Source organism: Arabidopsis lyrata (genome assembly GCF_000004255.2).
Source record: "Arabidopsis lyrata subsp. lyrata unplaced genomic scaffold ARALYscaffold_8, whole genome shotgun sequence".
Classification (NCBI taxonomy): Eukaryota; Viridiplantae; Streptophyta; class Magnoliopsida; order Brassicales; family Brassicaceae; genus Arabidopsis; species Arabidopsis lyrata.
This window is the reverse complement of record NW_003302548.1, coordinates 13,372,471-13,393,756: the sequence shown is the minus strand read 5'-3', so window position 1 is coordinate 13,393,756 and position 21,286 is coordinate 13,372,471. Positions and strand designations below refer to the sequence as shown.

The 21,286-nt window shown below is 41.0% G+C and overlaps 1 protein-coding gene, 1 long non-coding RNA gene and 1 pseudogene across 3 annotated transcripts; 1 reads left to right on the top strand and 2 right to left on the bottom strand.

Moving 5' to 3' along the window:
- Positions 1-266: 266 nt before the first annotated feature.
- LOC110225783 lies at positions 267-1,002 on the bottom strand (annotated as a pseudogene).
- A 642-nt stretch (positions 1,003-1,644) lies between these two features.
- Positions 1,645-4,834, bottom strand: LOC110225876. 2 transcript variants are annotated; one of them, XR_002330029.1, is made up of 3 exons: positions 4,760-4,834; positions 1,887-2,025; positions 1,645-1,806 (listed from the first exon to the last, which is right to left on the bottom strand). It is a non-coding gene; the product is annotated as an uncharacterized LOC110225876 (long non-coding RNA). The 2 variants fall into 2 exon arrangements; XR_002330030.1 differs by lacking the exon at positions 1,645-1,806 and having other exon boundaries at positions 1,829-2,025.
- Positions 4,835-12,165: 7,331 nt separating this feature from the next.
- On the top strand, positions 12,166-13,501 carry LOC9301825 (GATA transcription factor 24). Its single transcript, XM_021028850.1, has 4 exons — positions 12,166-12,459; positions 12,685-12,759; positions 12,836-12,969; positions 13,161-13,501. The coding sequence occupies exons 1-4, from the start codon at positions 12,268-12,270 to the stop codon at positions 13,273-13,275; spliced, it is 516 nt and encodes a 171-aa protein (XP_020884509.1). The 5' UTR covers positions 12,166-12,267; the 3' UTR covers positions 13,276-13,501.
- The last annotated feature ends 7,785 nt before the right edge of the window (positions 13,502-21,286 follow it).

Genomic DNA, 21,286 nt, shown 5'->3' with positions numbered 1-21,286 from the left:
AAATTTCAATATACCTAAACTAAAAGCAGATAGAACCAAAAAAAACATACTTGCTTTAGAAACTTTAATAAGAAAACATTTATATCTTCGCCATCATCATCTTATGTATCTTTGTATACACGTTTTTGTTCTTCTTCGCTTACATCTTCATCATCCTCTTCTTAAAGTACCCATATGGTTTTAAAAAATCATTCAAAAACAGAAAAATTAAAATTAAATGAACGATTTCAATATTTAGAATTACATTTTTGTTTATCTTATTCTTCTTAGGAAAACTGATGATCAAAATAGGGTTTATTTGGCTCTTGAACTTGATCAAGCCAATGTTGAAGCCAATGCTGAAGAGCTAATTTCTGAGCCTTTCCAAACCTAATGAGTGAGACCCACGTTGGTTTTTCATAACAAAGACAGTCCTTAGCAGCTCGTTTTCTAGCTCGCGCCCATTTCAAAACAGCGTCTCATGTTCTCTTCTTCAAAACAAATGACACAAAGCTCAAATCCAGAGCATCACCCTCCGGAGTCTTCCACCTACAACATTTCAAGCAATACCAATTAGGGTTAGTCTAAACATCTTTAAAGAAATTAAAAAGAAGAAGATGGATCAAGCAACTCACCAGAGCTCCTTAACAACGACAGCACAATCTACTAAATTTCTTCTGGTCATGTAACTCTTGTACACCGTTATAACGTAGTTGCAGCTGCATCAAGCTCGGTGACCGGTCTAGGGGAGCATAACACATAAGGATCAGGTGGAGTAACTGTGAGTTTCTTTATTTAGACTCTCTCACAGTTTCTTCCATTCAAAGTGTTAGGCGTTGACTTTTTTGTCACCAAGGCCAAATCTGAATCAGTCGTAGTCTCTTAATTATGAACCTCCCAGCTGTTGAAATTCAACGACCGCTACGTAGTAATCTTAGGAAAAGTCTGGTGTGTAGTAGTATCGTCTATCTTGAAACTATTGGTTCTTGAATTCAAGCTTAAGGACCCACCTTGAAGACCCATGGCCACAAATATATACTCATCAGATTATAACGATGCTTCCACACGCCAAACATTTGATTACATGTATCAACCATATCTATATTTCAAATAACAGTACGAATAATCAACTACACAATGAAAGATGATGAATCTAAAAACTTACTCTACCCCTCGTAGTCGTCCTCTTCTTCATTTTTCTTTTATGAAGATGACAGGATTTCCTAAAAAATTGAACACACAGTTAGATGATGCCCAAAGATTATCTACTAAAACAAACAAAAGTATAAACACCAAAACAAAAACAAAACCCCTAATAAATAGCTTATTGATTAGTTTTGTTTTCTTTGTCAACTCTCATACAATCTCGATTTTTGTAGTTCTATCCATCGATAAGTAGATTCAATCTCATTCACGAACATCAATGGTTTTGGATTAAAGCTCACATGATCTCTAACACAAAACATAAATCAAATTAAAAGATACAAAATAAGTTAACCAATATTAATATTGATTCATATAAGATAATAAGAGTTTACGCAAAATTATATCACAAGAAAAATTCAAACTCGACAGAAAAAAGAAAGAAAGCATAACACATAATAAAAAAGTTTGATTCATAAAAAAAAACGAAGAAATAGAAAGAAAAAAAATCACTATATCAAAACTATCTATTTAGGCTAACCAATCCGATTGATAATGGCGTGGCCGAGTCTCTTCAAATAACTGTAAAATCGATAAACTAATAGAATTTCAGAAACAATGAACGTGAAAGATTACCTTATTCCTTGTGTTTCTCTTTTTTTCATTGTTATAGACGAAGATTTACTGAAAACAATAGAACACACGATTAAATATATCAAAATATTCATTTGAAAAAATCAAGTGACTGTAATAGTGAATTTTACTTTTCAATATATTACATCTTGTGTCTACACTATTGTCTTCATCAATTGCTTTATCTTGAAGCTTCGTGTTTTTTGTGGTTCTGCTTTTCTTTTTCCATGTATCCTACTTCGAATATCTTTCCAACTCTCGAGTCTCGTCCTTACACCAATTAAAACAGCATAACTGATGAGAATAAATCAAAAACTATTTAATTGGTATATATAGTTAAGAACAATGCATACATCATTCTCAAAAAGAAAACAAATAGAAATAGAATGGGACAGTAAAATGATAAACCGTGAACCAAACTTGGCTTTCGATCAAGTTCAAGATTATTTTTCATATAAAGTTGATCGAAGTTCCAACGTAACTGTCAAGATGAAGGTGAAACCAGAAGCATACAAAAAAAAGAAACTACCTCAGAAAAGAACATTGCACCAAATAAGCTATGTGTCTGCATCAATAATGTCTTGTTTGTTTTAATATCAATTGAGCAAACTATAGAAAAACACATTTACAAACGTTTGAGGGAAGAAATAACCAATAGAACAATTAATAATTAAAGCTTGTGCAAGATCAATTGATTTTACCGATTGAATTTGCAAGCAAACATAACCCAAAAAGGATTTTAGCTTTTATTTGCCTTCATTCTCTAAACCCAGCTGCCTTCCTATAAGACACACATCAATGCTGAAACATAAGTGACATGAAATAGAAAATAATAGATCTTAAAAATAAAAACAGAGAGATTCACCGATTACGTAGAAGAAGACACTTACTTGTTGCATGATGTATGAGATCTTCTAGGCTATTTTTCAGTTTGTATAACATAAGAGATTTGAGGATGATAGAGACAAACACATATCGATATGTGGAAGAAAATTGGATTTTATATTTGTGGAAAGGATATGAATCAGAGGAATAGACGGCGAACAAAATCATCAAATATTTTTATGTTGTTCTATTGTTTTTTTTTTTTGCTTAAATGTGAAATTTATATATGTGAAAAATGACTATACATAACGTGGGAGTTGTTTAAGAAAGCACCAGAAAACAGAGTAAACTATGTGAGTATAAAATAAAAACAGAGCCACTCTAACATCTTCGTAGCTCCTCCCAACGAAGCTGCAGGTCGCAAATCTTCGAGGTAGGCGGCAATCGCAATGATGTTATCCGATCTCCAATGGCTTTATCAATCAGTTTGATCAACGCACTTGATGTAGGACCGCGAAATCCCGATTTGAAAACAGAGAGAAAGAACTTTTAGAAAACACTTGATGTGTTGAAACCTTGGTTGTGACTCCTATTATTCCTCTCCCTCCAAATCATATAGAGAGTTGTTTGGAGGAGCATTATGAGCAAAGTCTTGTCTGTGAGGTTGAACTGAGTTGGACGGAGTGAAGCTAGTGTCCTAGACCAGTCTGGATTAAGCTTTCGCCGTAGTAAACGATTGGTGAATTCAGACCATATGGTGAAGGTGTACGGGCAAGGAAAAAGAGGTGGTCTCTTGACTCGTCTTTTTCGCCACAGAACCCGCACGGTCTTAATACTCCCCAAGCTCGCATGCGTACTCCTGTAGAGAGCCTGTCCTTTATTGCGAGCCAGACGATGAAGGAGAAGCGTGGAACTCTCTGAGGGAACCAAAATGTTTGGTGCCACAGTACCTTATTTCTTGATTGACGTATTTGATTCCAAGTTTGACGCGTTGAGAAGTTTGGCCTGTATTCAGTGGCATCATGTCTACAAAGCGGGATGTCTAGTCCCTTGTCCGGGTGTGGGATTGGTGTTAACTGCAGCGTGGAGACTATGTTCCGTAAGACTTGGTTGCGACATCTGCGAACAGTCCAATGAGTGGTAGTTGCCGCTTCTGCAACCGAGCTACACTTAAGCACACCAAGGGAAACCGGCCCTGCAGCTCCTGTGATGGAAATTAAACGGCCTGATTCTAACCATTTATCCCACCAAAAGCTTGTACTTCTACCATCTCGAACCTCCCATTTGAAGAAATCATCCGCCACAGTTCTGAGCTTTAAAAGCTTTCGCAAAATCCAAGAGCCCTTTGTACTGTTTTTATCTTCCCAAAAATGACGTTGCTTCAGGAGATACTCTCTTGTGCATGCGACCCACAGTGAACCAGAACTGGTTAATAATCTCCATATCAGACTTAGAGAAAAAACTTGTGACACATCTAGAAGTCGGCGGATGCCTAAACCCCCTTCCTCCACCGGTAAACAAACTTCTTCCCAAGAAACCTTTGCTTTGCTATGAATGTTTGGGGAACCAGACCATAGAAAAGCACAACACAAGCTCTCTATTTTATCAAGACATCTTTGTGGGAGCCGGAAAACCGAGAGCCAGAAATTGGAGATACTCATAATCACTGATTTTATCAATTGAACTCGACCCGCATAAGAGAGAGACTTACTTGTCCAGGACAGTAAACGACCTCTTATTTTTTCAATGAAAGGCGCATAATCAAGACGCGTCATGGATTTAGTTGTCAAGGGCAGGCCAAGATACCGAATGGGAAGGGAGCTGCGACCAATGCCATGCTCAGACGCGGCCATTACGGCTAAGTGCTTATCTTTACCCGCAGTGAATATGGAGGATTTTGAAGCGTTTATACTCAACCCTGACATGTTGAGTACGGCTAAGTGCTTATGTTGTTCTTTGTTGAATACGACAGATACAAGTAAAACTCCAGAACATCGAATAAATTAAGATCCATGACCATAACACTAATGATATAAATTTTATATAATAAAAAAATATTAGTAAACTCTACCATGTATATACATGAAATAGAGATTAATTCACAATGATCATCAATAATCGATCAAACCAAAAAATAAAAATACAAACGCACTGAAATTAAAACAAACACTAATAATACCTTATCATACTTTCTTTTTTACTTCAGCAACTCGTTTGTCTAAACTCGTTTTTATCGAAACTTCACGATCGGTATACCTAAGACAGAAATCAAAAGATACAAAATCACTAAAAATAAATAAATAATTCGTAGAACAACCAACAAATTCATATAACAAAAAGCATAATCGCATGATAAGAAATTCGATAAGCAATATAAAAAACCCTAATAGCAAAACTATTTATTGAACATAAAAAGCTGGTTCGTAACTGTGGGGCAGAAACTCTGTATTTATAGCCTCAAACTTAGGGCAAACCTCCGATATTATCTTAAGAAATTTAACTTTTTTAATTAGAAACTAAATCAGAAAACTAACAAAAACGAATATTAACTACTAAGATATAGAAATTATCCAAAAAATAACATATAAATTAAAGCTAAGATTCCATAATCATTAAAGTCGAGATATTATGACCTCCATATCCCCAACGATCATACTATAAAATAAAAAAAATTAAGGGTGATTAAGACTAATCATCACAAAACACGATTAGACTTATATACCCTTAACAACTAAGAACAAAAATTTTCGAATTGAGGGTGTTTAGGACATTATTATAGAGATCAACACACGATTAGACTTATATACCCCTAATTACGAAGAAGGAGAAATTTCGAGAAGAACAATTCATTAAGGGTGTTTAGGACAAATCATTCTAACTTTTAACCACAGGCCTCCAATGCCCTAACTTTCAATATGGTGCGTTTCTACTTCTCAAATAATTATTGTAGAGATATGTCAAGACAACTATTTTCACTTTTGAACTTCTAACATACAAAACATCGTCTAAATGAAAGCTTCCAACTCTCAATAAACAGGAGAAAAACTTTTCAACTTTGAGTAAAAAAGTTTTTTAAAAAAGAGAAAAGCTTATGTTTAGATTCGTAACCTTCAAGAGACGTCTTTCCCCATCTTGTTGTGTACAAACCCGGGAAAAAGGTATTTTCATATCCGTGCAATTCGCAAAGTGCATTTTCCTACTTGTACAAATATGCAGTGTTAATTCATACCCAAACGCATAAAAATTTCAAATTTCATACCCGAACTTCTTATTTCGTGCGTAATTAAGAGTCCGCGTTAGCGGATGTTAGTCAACTTTAACGAAAGCTGACTCAGATGACACATGTATAATGAGGTGGCATCGTCTTCATTTAAACGACGTCGTTTTGGTACTTAGATTTCAATTTTTTAAAAAAATTGTAACACATGAGATTTGAACCCGAGAAAAGCTTATGTTTAGATCCGTAACCTTCAAGAGACGTCTTTCCCCATCTTATTGTGTACAAACCCATCTTAAACCTGAAAAATACTTGTCTCTGTTCATAAGCTAAGTCATCTTTGAAACATTTGTGTCCACAAAATCAAGGAGTCAAAAGCAGCATATTAGCTGGGTCGGGTTGCGTCAGTCTCTACCTCATATATTTGTGATGTATCCCAAATAATAGCCTCACCTTTTTGCTTACTTAACATTTAACAACCTTTCGTGGATCCCCTTATCATTTCAAGTTTTTCAAATAAACCAAATACACTAAATAATTTAAGGAAAACTCATGTTTAAAAGAACTACGTTGTCTCCAAAATATGTAATCACAGAAATTTATTTTGAGTCCATTACGCGATTTGATGTAAAATGTTGTGTACTCAAGTGTATCCAAATTGTTTTTTATAGTCTCCACAAGTCCTTTATTGGTATCATACGGTAAAACTACATCGTTCTATATTAAATGTTTTGATCTACGGTTTGAGAAAATGTACGAAGTTACGTCTACATCTTTTTAATTATTAAAAAAATAATTGGAAAAACCTAAAAGTCAACAAAGAGTATACTAATCTGTCATTGAAATTAATAGATTATTAGATATATACAGTATACCACATTACCGGTTTCTTTTATCCGGTTATGTTAGATTAATTATATGGTTTAGTCTCATTATGATTTGTATATAATCTCACTTTGTACAACATTCATTAATTAATGAGAAAGCCTTTATTTAGTTTGTCTTTCTAATATGGTATCAGAGCAATTCCGCGTAACAAACTTTTTCCGGTGAACGTAACAAACTCTCCGGTGGCTTTTTCCGATCGATTTATTCATCGATTGTTCTCATTCTTCTTCTCTTCTCTCTTCTCTCTCGGTTTCTTAGCTTCGTCTTTTCTCTAATGGCGAAGAAAGGTGTCAAAACCAGAAATCGAGCTTCTTCTCCGGATCCAGACACTCCGATTGCTTCCCGATCAGCTCCTTCTCCACATCGCGATGAAATTCGAGCTATTCCGGTCAATCAGCAATCTGGAACTTACATGGCTCGTGATTCAGCTGTGAAGATTTCTTCAGGATCTGAATCCTTCGACAGCTCTCACAGTTCATTCTATCTTCATGCTTCGGATCATCCAGGTTTAACTCTCGTTACTCATAAACTAGATGGATCCAATTACAACAGTTGGTGTGTTGCGATGACTATAGCTTTGGAATCTAAGAACAAGTGGAGTTTTATAGACGGATCTCTCCCTAGACCTGATGAATCTGAATCGATTTACAAACTCTGGAATCGTTGCAACAGTATGGTTAAATCTTGGCTTCTTAATGTGGTTAACCAAGAAATCTATGACAGTATTCTCTACTTCAACGATGCTGCGGAAATCTGGACTGATTTGTTGAAGCGTTTTCACATCAGTAATTTACCTCGCAAGTATCAATTGGAACAGGATATTCTCACATTACGTCAAGGTTTAATGGATTTATCCACCTATTATACCAAGATGAAGACTCTGTGGCAACGCTTAGCAAGTACTAAATCTCAGAAAATCTGCAAATGCAACTGTGGCAAAGTTGAAGAGTTACTGGAAGATGCAGAAACAAGCCGTATCATACAATTTCTCATGGGTTTGAATGACTCTTATGCCAACATTCGAGGTCAAATCATCAACAAGAAGAATAGACCAAGTTTGAGTGAGATATACAACATGTTGGATCAAGATCAGAGTCAGAGAACTGTGGGATCTTCTACAAAAGACTATGTTGCACCTTCTGCATTTCAAGTTGCAGTTAATGATTCTTCTATGGTCACAGATGGAAGTATTAATGCCATGAATCATCAACAGAGACCTCGACATGTATGCACTTATTGTGGAGCTGTAGGACACCTTAAGGATCGTTGTTATAAATTTAATGGATATCCACCAGGCTGGACAGGAAAGAAGAAATTCACTCCACCTAATGCTTCTGCTCCTGCTTCTGGTTCTACACCTACTACTGTTTTACAGAATTTGAATCCATCTACAACTCCTAGTGCAAACATGACTTCTCTACATGGCATTACTAATTCAAATCTCAAAGGTTCAGAGAATTTGGGGGAGAACCTTACAACAGATCAAATCCAAGAGATCATTTCCTACTTTAGTTCAAAGATTCACACCTCTAGTATCACACCTACACTTGCAGTTTCTCAAGCTTCTACTTCAACTTCCGTACCAAGTATTTCACAGATATCTGGTACATTTCTGACACTTTATCCAAATACTTATTATGACATGCTTACTTCAAAACACTCTGAAACTGATATCTCTCCAAGTTCATGGGTAATAGATTCTGGGGCTACTCATCATGTGTCTAATTCTAGGACTATGTTTCTAGTTTTCCAGGATCTAGTTAATACCTATGTGAATTTGCCAAATGGAACTACTGTGAGTATTGTCGGAATAGGATATATTCAATTGTCTGAAAACATTCTTTTGCATGATGTTTTGTTTATTCCTATTTTCCGATTTAATCTCTTGAGTGTTAGCATGTTAACTAAGCATTTGAATTCTATAGTCAGTTATACTGCAACATCCTGTTTCATTCAGGATCTTACTCGGGAATTGATGCTTGGAAAGGGTAGTCAAGTCTCAAATCTTTATATTCTGGAGTCTAGTCAACAGCATTCTACTTTTGAAGTTTCAGGTAGTCTTATTCCTACTTGTTCTGCTGTTTCAGTAGATTCTCATATATGGCATACTCGTTTAGGGCATCCATCTCAATCTAGAATTGATGTGCTCACTGATGTACTGTCTTTAACAAAACCTATAAATAAGAATAAGATTCATCATTGCTCAGTTTGTCCTTTAGCAAAACAAAAACATTTACCTTTTAATGCAAATCAAAACATATGTTCTTCTTCATTTGATCTTTTGCATATAGACACATGGGGTCCTTTTTCAAAAGAAACTCATGATGGATTTAAATACTTTTTAACTATAGTGGATGATCATAGTAGAACAACTTGGATATATCTTTTAAAAGCAAAGTCTGATGTCTTGTTTGTTTTTCCTGATTTCTTGAAAATGATTGAAATTCAATATGCTACTAAAGTAAAATCTGTTAGATCCGACAATGCTCCTGAACTAAAATTCACAGATCTTTATCTAGAAAAGGGCATAGTTGCTTACCATTCCTGTCCAGAAACTCCTCAACAGAATTCTGTAGTAGAAAGGAAACACCAACACATCTTAAATGTTGCTAGAGCCTTAATGTTTCAATCTCAGGTTCCTTTAGAGTATTGGGGAGGATTGTATACTTACATCAGTATTTCTTATTAATAGATTACCTACCCCAGTCTTATCCAATGCTACTCCTTATGAGATTCTCACTAGTCAAAAGCCTGATTACAGCCAACTTAGAGCTTTTGGTTGCTTATGTTATGTGTCCACCTCTCCTAAGCAAAGGCATAAGTTTCAACCTAGAGCCAAAGCATGTGTCTTCTTAGGGTATCCATCAGGTTTCAAAGGTTACAAGGTATTGGACTTGGAGATCAATGTCATTTCTATTTCCAGGCATGTTATTTTTCATGAGGAAATTTTCCCGTTTCTATCTTCTACATTGACAGAAGATACACGGACCTTCTTTCCTCATATTTCTTTCCCTGCACACCCCGATGAATCTTTGCCTTCTGCACATTCATCTTCTAATGCACCTCCACATTCTGATGTGTCATCTTCTGAGAATCCTTTGCCTTTGGCACTAGATTCTCGCAGACCTACCAAACTCCCAGCATATTTGCAGGACTACTATATGAATAATACTTCTTTCACTACTCCTTATCCTATATCTAACTTTCTCTCTTATAATAAACTAAGCGTTTCTTTCTGCTCTTTCATTCAAAATATTACTCTTACTACTGAACCCCGTACTTATTCTGAGGCTAAGAAAATGCAAGAGTGGTGTGATGCCATTGGTGCGGAGCTTGGGGCTATGGAAAGAACTGGTACTTGGTTGATTTGTCCATTACCATCAGGTAAGAAGGCTATTGGTTGCAAATATGTCTTCAAAATCAAACATAATTCTGATGGTACTGTGGAGAGATACAAAGCTAGATTGGTAGCTAAAGGATATACACAGGAGGCAGGACTTGATTTCAAAGACACTTTTTCCCCAGTTGCGAAGCTTACCACTGTGAAGATCTTGTTAGGTATTGCTGCAAAACTTAACTGGTTTCTTACTCAGTTAGATGTGTCAAATGCATTTTTAAATGGGGATTTAGATGAGGAGATCTACATGGAGTTGCCTCCTGGTTATGAAGTTCCTGCAAGTTTGCAAACTGAAGATAAGATGGTCTGTCATTTACAGAAATCCATTTATGGCCTAAAGTCTAGGCAATGGTTTCTGAAATTTTCATCCACTGTTATTGCTTTGGGTTTTCAGACAACACACAGTGATCACACTCTTTTTACCAGATTCATTGATGGTGTTTTCATTGTCATTCTGGTGTACGTTGATGATATAATCATTGCAAGCAATAGTGGAGATGTTGTTCCTATACTGGTATCTCAGCTTGAAGCTGCTTTTCAACTCAGAAATATTGGTGAACCACAATATTTTCTTGGCCTGGAGATTGCTAGATCTTCTGCAGGAATCTCTATTTGTCAAAGGAAATATGTGTTAGAATTACTTTCAGATACAGGATTTCTTGGAAGCAAGCTGTCTTCAATACCAATGGAGCCTAATCATTCTATACACAAAGAAGATACTCCATTGCTACCTGATGCAGAAATTTATAGGAGACTCATTGGAAAATTGTTATACCTTTGCACTACCAGACCTGATATAACCTTTGCAGTAGGTAAACTTTGCCAATTCGCCTCTGCTCCTAGACAAGTTCACTTGTTGGCTGCTCACAAAGTTCTCAGATATCTGAAAGGCACTATTGGGAAGGGTTTGTTTTATTCAACAGATCCTGATTTACCTCTTAAAGGTTTCACTGATTCTGATTGGAACACTGATCCTGATTCAAGAAGATCAATTTCTGGTTATTGCATGTTTATTGGTGATGCTCTTGTTTCTTGGAAGTCTAAAAAGCAACGGGTCTGTTCTCAAAGCTCTGCAGAAGCAGAATACAGGGCCATGTCTTATGGTACTAAGGAACTCGTTTGGATAGCCAAGATTATGAAGGATTTACTTATTCCTTCTCCTATTACTGCATTGCTTTATTGTGACAACACAACAGCTCTTCACATCGCAAAGAATGCAGTCTTCCATGAGCGCACCAAACATGTGGAAAATGACTGTCACTTAGTCAGAGAAAAGGTGCAATTTGGTTTCTTGAAGACGATGCACGTTCACACTGAACATCAACTGGCAGATCCTCTTACTAAACCTCTGTACCCTACTCAGTTCTCCTATTTGATATCCAAGATGGGACTCCTAAACCTTTATGAGGCTCCATCTTGAGGAGGGCTATTAGATATATACAGTATACCACATTACCGGTTTCCTTTATCCGGTTATGTTAGATTAATTATACGGTTTAGTCTCATTATGATTTGTATATAATCTCACTTTGTACAACATTCATTAATTAATGAGAAAGCCTTTATTTAGTTTGTCTTTCTAATATAGATTAAGGCATATTGGTTTAATTCTCACTAGTAAATTGAGAAATTACGTTACACTTATCTTAAGTATGGTATGTGCTAATGATTTGATAGACTTGGACTTCTTTGATTTGGCAGGTTTAGTTTCAAACTCACTACTAACTCCGGTAACTGGACTAAGTCTACAAATTATATCAACCGTATGATAGACTTAACTTTAACTTTTTCATCAAGATAATGATCATTTTATAGCTAATTAGAAAAAAACGTATAATGTCAGAATGACGATTTTAATGCGATTGCACAAAAATTTTATAAATAAATAAAATCTGTACCATGTTTGACAAAACGTAAAAACAAAAAATTTACGTTTTCGCTTAAAAGAAATACAAAATTTATTATACAAAAAAAAAATAAATATATAGCTATTTATGTCATGAAAATTTATATAACCAATAACACAAAAATTTATTTTACGATTTCTAATTCTACGTAAATTTCATTTTGGAAATATATATTAAGCAAATTTCTTTTATCTTCCAGAGTTAGTTTCCATATCCAGAGGAGCTTGTATCTAAATTGGGGTTTAGGGTTTTCTAAATTGAGAAAAGTTTCGTTAACGATGAAGGCTGCGATGAATCCGCAGCTACTTGAGGATGATGATGACGACGGCTGTGGAAGTGACGATTTGATGGATGATGATGTCTGCGTAACGGAGCAAATTGGCGTAGAGGGTGTTTCAACGAGAACCAGTGAGCTCACTCTCTCTTTTGAAGGAGAGGTCTATGTCTTCCCTGCTGTCACGCCTCACAAGGTTCCATTTTTTACTTCTCCTTTTTATTTTGGGATTAGTATTCGTAGGACTATTGCTAGTTATACCTTCTGCATTTGGAGCAAGTTTTGTTCAATGGTTACTGAGTTTTTATTAGGTGAATCTTTAAGGTTAAGTCACTGTGTTGTTTGAGACTGTCTTACTTAGGTTTGAGTTTCCCTTGCATTATTACAACACTATTTTTTTCTATGCTTTGTGGTGATTCAGGTGCAAACTGTTCTCTTGCTATTGGGAGGGCCTACTGCTGTTCCTACACTTGAACTTCCATTTGAGAATAGCAGGGTAATTTAATGCGGGTTTAGAGTTATTAACTTTTGGTTTTTTCAGTTGTTTATCTTATCGTTCATGTGTTCTTCAGGGTGTGGGTAATAATCCTAGGCGATCAAATCTGTCAAGACGACTAGCTTCTCTAGTTAGGTTCCGTGAGAAGCGTAAGGAACGATCTTTTGACAAGAAGATAAGATATAATGTGCGAAAAGAAATTGCCCAGAGGTATATCATCAAGTTTCTGTTTAACTTAATCTAGGTGTGGATTCGGTCTCACCTGTAGGGATTGGGCTGCTTTTCTTATACTCTTCTAATGTTTATCTGTAAAATTTTGTTTTGGACAATTGATGGACAAGTTTATTTTCCTACTGGATGTCTCCAAACGGATTGATGCTAAAGGGTAGTTTGTAATTCAGGATGCACCGTAAGAATGGACAGTTTGCATCCGTTAGAGAAGGTTCAGGTGGTTCGAACTGGGAATCTACCCAGAGTGGCCTTCAAGATGGTACATTGCGCTCTGAAACTGCGTGAGTTGTGGATTTAACAATTTCCAAGTTTATCTAGAACAAGGATTTTATGTTACTCGCCGATAGGTTACTCCTTTCTCTCTGCCCTCCCATTTGTCTCGCTTGATGGTTGCTGTTTTTTTTTCAGTGCACACAATATAAACACCATTGATACTGATGTGATCAGCATTTAACAGGTTTATTAATCAAATTTGGCGTATTTCCCAAAAGAAGAAATCTTGTATACCCATTGTTGGGGTCGGATTCCATCATTTGGTGCCGAGCCAGACTTAGAACACCTTGGGAGTTTTTCTGAGATCACCTCGGGATATCGCATCATCCACCTCGGGTTATCCACCTAATCAATCTAGGGTACCCGAGCCCATCATCTTGTAGTATCCGAGCCCGGTCGCCTTGGGGTACCCGAACCCATCACCTCGGGGGTACACGGACAAGACATTGAGGGTACCCGCACCCAATCGCCTCGGAGTGTCCGAGCCCATCGCCTCGGAGGTTCCCGAACATGACATCTCGGGGTACCCGAGCCCAATCGCCTCGGAGTGTCCGAGCCCATTGCCTCGGGGATACCCGAACAAGACATCTCGGGGTACCCGAGCTAATCTCTCATGTATACCCGAGCCGGTTACACAAGTTCTCCGAGGCGAAGTCTTCATCATCACCCGAGGCAAAGACTTGGTAAGTATTCATTTTCAAAGTATCATTTCCAAGCAAGGCGTCATTTCCGAAGGGTCATTTCCGATAAACCCGGAAATGATAAGGGAGAATCTCGAAGGATCAACTCAAATCAGGAAAACTTCCGAGAAACCCCGAAGAATAAGGAAACTATCCTAATCCGCGATATTCTAGGCCGACTTCAAGATAAATGGAAATCTTCCGAGAATATCGCTGGAGAGGCGGTTTATCACCCCTATATAAAGAGATTCAAGGCTCTCGCAGAAAGCAAGCAATATCGCTCTAGAATTTACACTACGCAAAGCTCTCACAGCACAAACACCTTTTTCTTTTACGATCAAACTCTTGTACGATCAAAGTCATCTCTTTCTTAATAATATCAAGAACACCATCTTTGGTATCAATTGATTCTGTCGTTCTTTGAGAATTCTCGCAAATCGTATCCCTAAATTAAAACCCTAGACAAATCTCGATTGTGTTAGTTTCGACTTCCACAGTTTGGCGCCGTCTGTGGGGATACTTTAGAATTCTCTTACCCTAAGACGCATAACTCGATTATCGAAAAGGACGATGAACGAAGACGGTCGTCAGACACCACCAGCTGGAGGAGGGATCCCGAACCCTCCGAACCCTCAGAATCCTCAAGCCGATCCGACGATCATAGCGACTCTAGCCAAACTGAAAGACCTGATGGTTAAATTCCAGAAGAAAGCTGACGACCAAGAGAAAGCTAACAAAACCTTGGCGCAGCGAGTCGACGAAATCGCAACACGTGGGCAACAAAAAACTACGCGTTTCCAGACTCGGCCGCCACGAGCTTGGAGGGACTTGCCTGGCATCAACCCAACAAGACTCACGTTCGCGACGCCAACCGACAACACCAGAGTCGCAACCCGAGCCGACCCTGCCAGACGCGAGAACCAAGATGATCCCACCGAGCCAGACACAGTGGACTTGACGGACGAGCCAGATGATCTGCAAGATCAGCGTACCCGAGCCGGAGCTAATTCCGCCGAGCGAACAGATCTCACTGACGATGAAGAAACTGAGAACATAAGATGGGCCGAAGAATCCGAAAGGGAGGACGAGCTCAGCAAGATCCGAGCCTCCCTAGCCAAGGCGGAAGCTGATATGAAGCTCGTCAAAACCCAGATACATAGCGTTTCATCCTCTGCACCAAACATCGACCGAATTTTAGAAGAATCTCGGAACACGCCCTTCACCAAAAGAATTTCCGAAACGACGATGTCCAATCTGGGGAAGTTCAAAATCGACTCCTACAACGGATCAACCGACCCGAAGTGTCACATTAAATCTTTCGTGGTATCCGTAGCCCGAGCCAGGTTCAAGCCGGGGAGAAGGATGCAGATTTATGCTTGCTGTTCGTGGAATACCTCAAAGGACCCGCATTAGAGTGGTTTTCTAGATTGGAACGAAACTCGATTGATAGTTTCGACGAGCTGTCGACGCTATTCCTCAAACAATACTCCGTCCTCATCGACCCCGGAACTTCCGACGCAGATCTGTGGTCCCTATCTCAACAGCCCACCGAACCGTTGAGAGATTTCCTCACAACCTTCAAATCGACGCTAGCCAAGGTCGAAGGAATTACAGATGTAGCCGCTCTTTCGGCTTTGAAGAAAGGTCTCTGGTACAAGTCAGAATTCAGGAAAGAGTTGAACCTGTCTAAACCGACAACAATTCGTGACGCGCTGCATCGAGCCTCGGATTTCGTCGCCCACGAAGAAGAGATGGCGCTGCTAGCGAAGAGGCATGAGCCAACAAAACAGGCGCCCCGAACCGAGAAAACCGAGAAAGCCCAAGCGACACCTCCGGCCCAGAAGAAGACGCGTGAGAGCGGTACGTATACGCAACACGAAGGGCGCAATTTCTCAGGATACCATAACTACCAGATTGACAGGCCCCGAGGCCGTGGCCGCGGTAGAGGCCGAGGCCGTGGGAGAGGAAGATAGTCCTTCACTTGGACAAGGGATCAGCCACCGAGCAATGATCAAGAATATTGCGAACACCAAAAAATTTTCGGCCACCATACCTCGAGATGCCGAAGCCTCGGAGCCAAGTTAGCAACCAAATTCCTAGCTGGAGAGCTCGGGACGAATGTCACTCTTAAGGATCTCGAGCCGAAGCCAGAGCCCGAGCAGACCAACCCGGGAAGAGACCCCAAACCAAGGAACCAGGAGTCTCAGAAAAGAACCCGGGGGTCGGAAGACGAAGACCGAGATGGTACACGGCAGAAGGTTCTTACCATAATGGGCGGATCGCCATACTGTCCTGACACCGTAGCGGCAATCAAAGCTTATCAACGCCGAGCCGAGATGCCTAGCAACTGGACAAGACGCTTCGATCGACCTAACGACGTGATCACATTTGAAGAAAGCGAGACAAACGGGCTCGACATGCCTCATAACGATCCAATCGTCGTCGCATTAGCGATAGGAGACCATGATATTTACCGAGTATTAATTGACACCGGGAGCACCATCGACGTAATCTTTCGCGAAACGCTCCAAAAAATGAACATCGACATGTCACAGGTGATTCCGACCCCGAGGCCTGTCCTCGGATTTTCAGGGGAAACTTTGATGACGCTTGGAACCATCCAACTACCAGTCCGAGCCGGCGGGGTAACAAAGATAGTCAACTTCTCAGTCACCGATCAACCTACCATCTACAACGTTATAATGGGAACTCCGTGGTTAAATCTAATGCGAGCTGTCGCATCAACATATCATCTGTGTGTCAAATTCCCGACCCCCAATGGCGTGAAAACGATCTGGGGCAGTCAGAAAAATTCTCGGATGTGTTTCATGGCAGCACACAAACTCCGAAACCCTGTCACTGAAGCGAAGGCTGAAACCGATCACAAGAAATCAAAACTTGGCCGGAGTGAAGAGAAGGCTATATCTAAACAGTTATAGCAATTACAGATCGAGGAGGCGCGCGAGGAGAAGAAGCCTACCTCGGATCCTGTAATCTCCATTAGCCTCGACGACGAACGGCCTGAACGATGCGTGGAAATTGGCAGCGACTTAACCGAGGAAATCAAGACCGAGCTCATCTCATTTCTCAAAGAGAACATCAACACCTTCGCCTGGTCGGCTGAAGATCTACCTGGGGTAAGCATCGACGTAATCTGCCACGAGCTGAATGTTGACCCATCTTTCAAGCCCATCAAGCAGAAGCGAAGAAAATTGGGTCGGGATCGCGCGGATGCCGTGAACGCCGAAGTAGAAAAGCTCCTGAAGATCGGCTCGATCTCCGAAGCAAGATATCCGGACTGGTTAGCGAATCCTGTCATGGTTAAAAAGAAGAACGGCAAGTGGAGAATCTGCGTCGATTTCACCGATCTGAACAAAGCTTGCCCTAAAGACAGTTTTCCACTCCCACATATCGATCGTTTAGTGGAAGCAACCGCGGGAAATAAGTTGCTATCATTCATGGATGCTTTCGCAGGATACAATCAAATTCTCATGCACCCCGACGATCGCGAGAAGACAGCATTCATCACAGACCGAGGTATCTACTGTTACAAAGTCATGCCCTTCGGACTCAAGAATGCTGGCACAACGTATCAACAGCTCGTCAACAGGATGTTCTCTGAGCAGCTCGGGAAGACGATGGAAGTTTATATCGACGACATGTTAGTCAAATCCCTTGAAGAAAGCGATCACATAGCACATCTACGCGACTGTTTTCGCCAGCTCAATAAGCACAACATGAAGCTCAACCCGGCAAAATGTCGTTTCGCGGTAAAGTCGGGAGAATTCTTGGGATATCTCGTAACTCACCGAGGCATCGAGGCAAACCCGAAGCAAATCGATGCTCTACTGAACATGCCCTCACCACAGAACAAGCGCGAAGTCCAACGTCTCACCGGGAGAGTCGCAGCCTTGAACCGATTCATCTCGCGGTCCACTGACAAATGCCTGGCTTTCTACGATACTCTGCGCGGGAACAAGAAATTCGAATGGACCGATCGCTGCGAAGAAGCTTTCCAGGAACTGAAGAAGTATTTGGCTAACCTACCGGTGTTGGCGACACCAGTCCCGGGCGAGCCATTATTCCTGTACATCGCAGTCTCTGATACGGCGATAAGTGGAGTCATAGTCAGGGAAGACAGAGGAGAGCAGAAGCCGATATTTTATGTCTCGCAAACTTTCACCGACGCGGAAACACGCTACCCGCAAACGGAAAAACTCGCCCTCGCCGTAGTAATGTCAGCTCGGAAACTACGGCCATATTTCCAGTCTCACTCAATTGTCGTCAAGGCGCCCGTATCACTCCGAACCATCCTGCACAGTCCGAGCCAATCGGGACGCCTGGCCAAGTGGGCAGTAGAACTCAGCGAGAATGACATCGAATACAGGAACAAAACATGCGCGAAATCTCAAGTCCTGGCCGATTTTATCATCGAGCTGCCAACAGAGAACGCTCGAGAAGAGTCACCCAACGCTGTTTGGATCCTCCACGTCGACGGCTCATCCTCAAAACAAGGTTCTGGCGTCGGAATCTGCCTAGCATCACCAGAGGGTGAAATCCTCGAACAATCCTTTCGGCTAAATTTCGACGCGACTAACAACGTAGCTGAGTATGAAGCGCTGATAGCAGGTCTTAAGCTGGCTCGGGGACTTAAGATCAACAAGCTGCGAGCCTTTTGCGACTCCCAGCTCGTGGCTAATCAATTCAATGGAGAATACGTGGCTCGCGACGAACGAATGGAAGCGTATCTTGCTCTCACACAAGACTTGGCGAAACAGTTCGGAGAGTTCGAGTTAACCAGAATCCCACGAGGTGAAAACACATCGGCCGATGCCTTAGCGGCTCTAGCTTCAACCTCCGACCCAAATCTGAAGAGAATCATACCGGTCGGGTTCATCGAAAAGCCGAGCATCGAAGATAATACAAGGATCAAGTTCTAACAGCTCGGGAGACAGAAGAACCGGAAGAAATGGACATCGAACTGCTAGACCAGCAAACTACGGACGCAACCGAGCCCGAATACGGAAGCGATGCCAAATGGATCGGAGCCATACGAAGCTACATAGCCGATGGAGAAGTCCCTACTGAAAAATGGGCAGCTCGGAAGCTTAAGGCCAAGGCGGCTTGGTATACTCTGATCGACGGAGAACTCTTTAAATGGCGATTTTCTGGTCCCCTCCTTATCTGTGTCGAAGGAAATGAAGCTCGGAGAGTCATGGAAGAAGTACACGGCGGATCTTGTGGAAACCATTCTGGCGGAAGAGCCCTGGCTATAAAGATCAAACGCCACGGATATTTTTGGCCGACGATGGTCAAAGACTGCGAGAAGTTTTCTCAACGATGTGATAAATGCCAGAGGCGCGCTTGGAACCATCCAACTACCAGTCCGAGCCGGCGGGCAGCTCGGAAACTTAAGGCCAAGGTGGCTCGGTATACTCTGATCGACGGAGAACTCTTTAAATGGCGATTTTCTGGTCCCCTCCTTATCTGTGTCGAAGGAAATGAAGCTCGGAGAGTCATGGAAGAAGTACACGGCGGATCTTGTGGAAACCATTCTGGCGGAAGAGCCCTGGCTATCAAGATCAAACGCCACAAATATTTTTGGCCGACGATGGTCAAAGACTGCGAGAAGTTTTCTCAACGATGTGATAAATGCCAGAGGCACGCACCAACCATTCATCAACCCGCCGAGCTCCTTTCTTCCATCACTTCGCCTTATCCATTCATGCGATGGTCCATGGACATCATCGGACCTCTACACAACTCCAAGCAGAAGAAACTCGTCCTCGTACTGACAGACTACTTCTCCAAATGGATCGAGGCGGACTCCTACGCCAGCATCAAAGACGCGCAGGTCGAGAACTTCGTTTGGAAGAACATCGTGTGCCGCCACGGAATACCTTACGAGATCGTTACAGACAACGAATCGTAGTTTATTTCGGCTCGGTTCGAAGGATTCTGCGAGAAATGGGGAATTCGCCTTAGCAAGTCTACGCCTCGGTACCCTCAGGGAAACGGACAGGCCGAAGAGGCAAACAAGACGATTCTCGACGGAATAAAAAAGCGCCTCGACGCGAAGAAAGGCCGCTGGGCCGACGAATTGGAAGGAGTACTATGGTCGCATAGAACCACGCCGCGGCGGGCCACGGGAGAAACACCTTTCGCCCTTGTCTACGGCACGGAGTGTGTGATTCCCACCGAAGCCGAGATCCCGGGACTAAGAAGACATTTTCTCCCCGAGCAGGAAAATTCCAACACTCAGATGATGCTGGACGAGCTGGACTTAATTGACAAAAGAAGGGATTCGGCTTTGATCCGTATGCAGAACTATCAAAATGCAACGGCTAGGTACTACAATTCTCACGTTAAGCATCGCCGCTTCCACGAAGGAGATCTTGTACTGCGCAAAGTTTTCCAGAATACCGCCGAACAGAACGCAGGTAAGCTCGGCGCGAATTGGGAAGGACCTTACACGATCGCAAAGGTAATCCGTCCCGGCGTCTACGAACTCGTCAACATTAACGGCAAAGCGGTACTTAGATCCTGGAACGCAATGCATCTAAAGAAATATTACCGCTAAAAACCTAAGGTACGCATGTACTCGAACTACGGGGTGGCTTGATCCCTGAAAAGGGTACGTAGGCAGCTCGTCCTCGGACGAGTTCAGCTACCCCCCTAATTAAAAAAGGGGGAGTGGGTCCGTATACATATACTCCCACTAAATTTTTTAAATTTTCTAAGTTTTTACCCTTCGGATTTTCATTTTTATCCACCTCGACATCTATCCCAAAATTCATCTCGGGACCTTTACGGTCTCCTTATCGACCCACAAAGCCAACAGTTCGTTCGGACGATGGCAACGTCCACGAACAGAGAGCTCATCTCACCGCTTCGGTTACAGCGCGCTATATAAGCATTCGAGACAATTCGGTCGGAGATATCTTGCCAAATAAATTGTCTTCAGAAAACCCAGTTAACTTCAACACTGGTATCCAGTTCGCTTCTAAGCACTGGCAATCGACTATATCAGCTCGGGTCGCAGCCGAAAAAGATATTAGTCCCACTTACCAAAACCCAGTTTCCTTAACACTGGTACACTATTCGCTTGGTCGTCTCGGAAACTAAAACAGCGGAAGTTTGACTCCTATTTGACAACAAACCGCTGAGTTATACCCAGCTCTTGCCCCAGTTCGTACTAAACACTGGGTTTACGATGGGTTGAAAACTTAAACTCCGAGACTTTATCGAGAAACCAAAAAATACATTTATTATCAATGGATAAAGCCGTCCATGCATCAAGTCTTACAAAGATTCAAAATAAAAAGAAGGAATACGCCACGGAT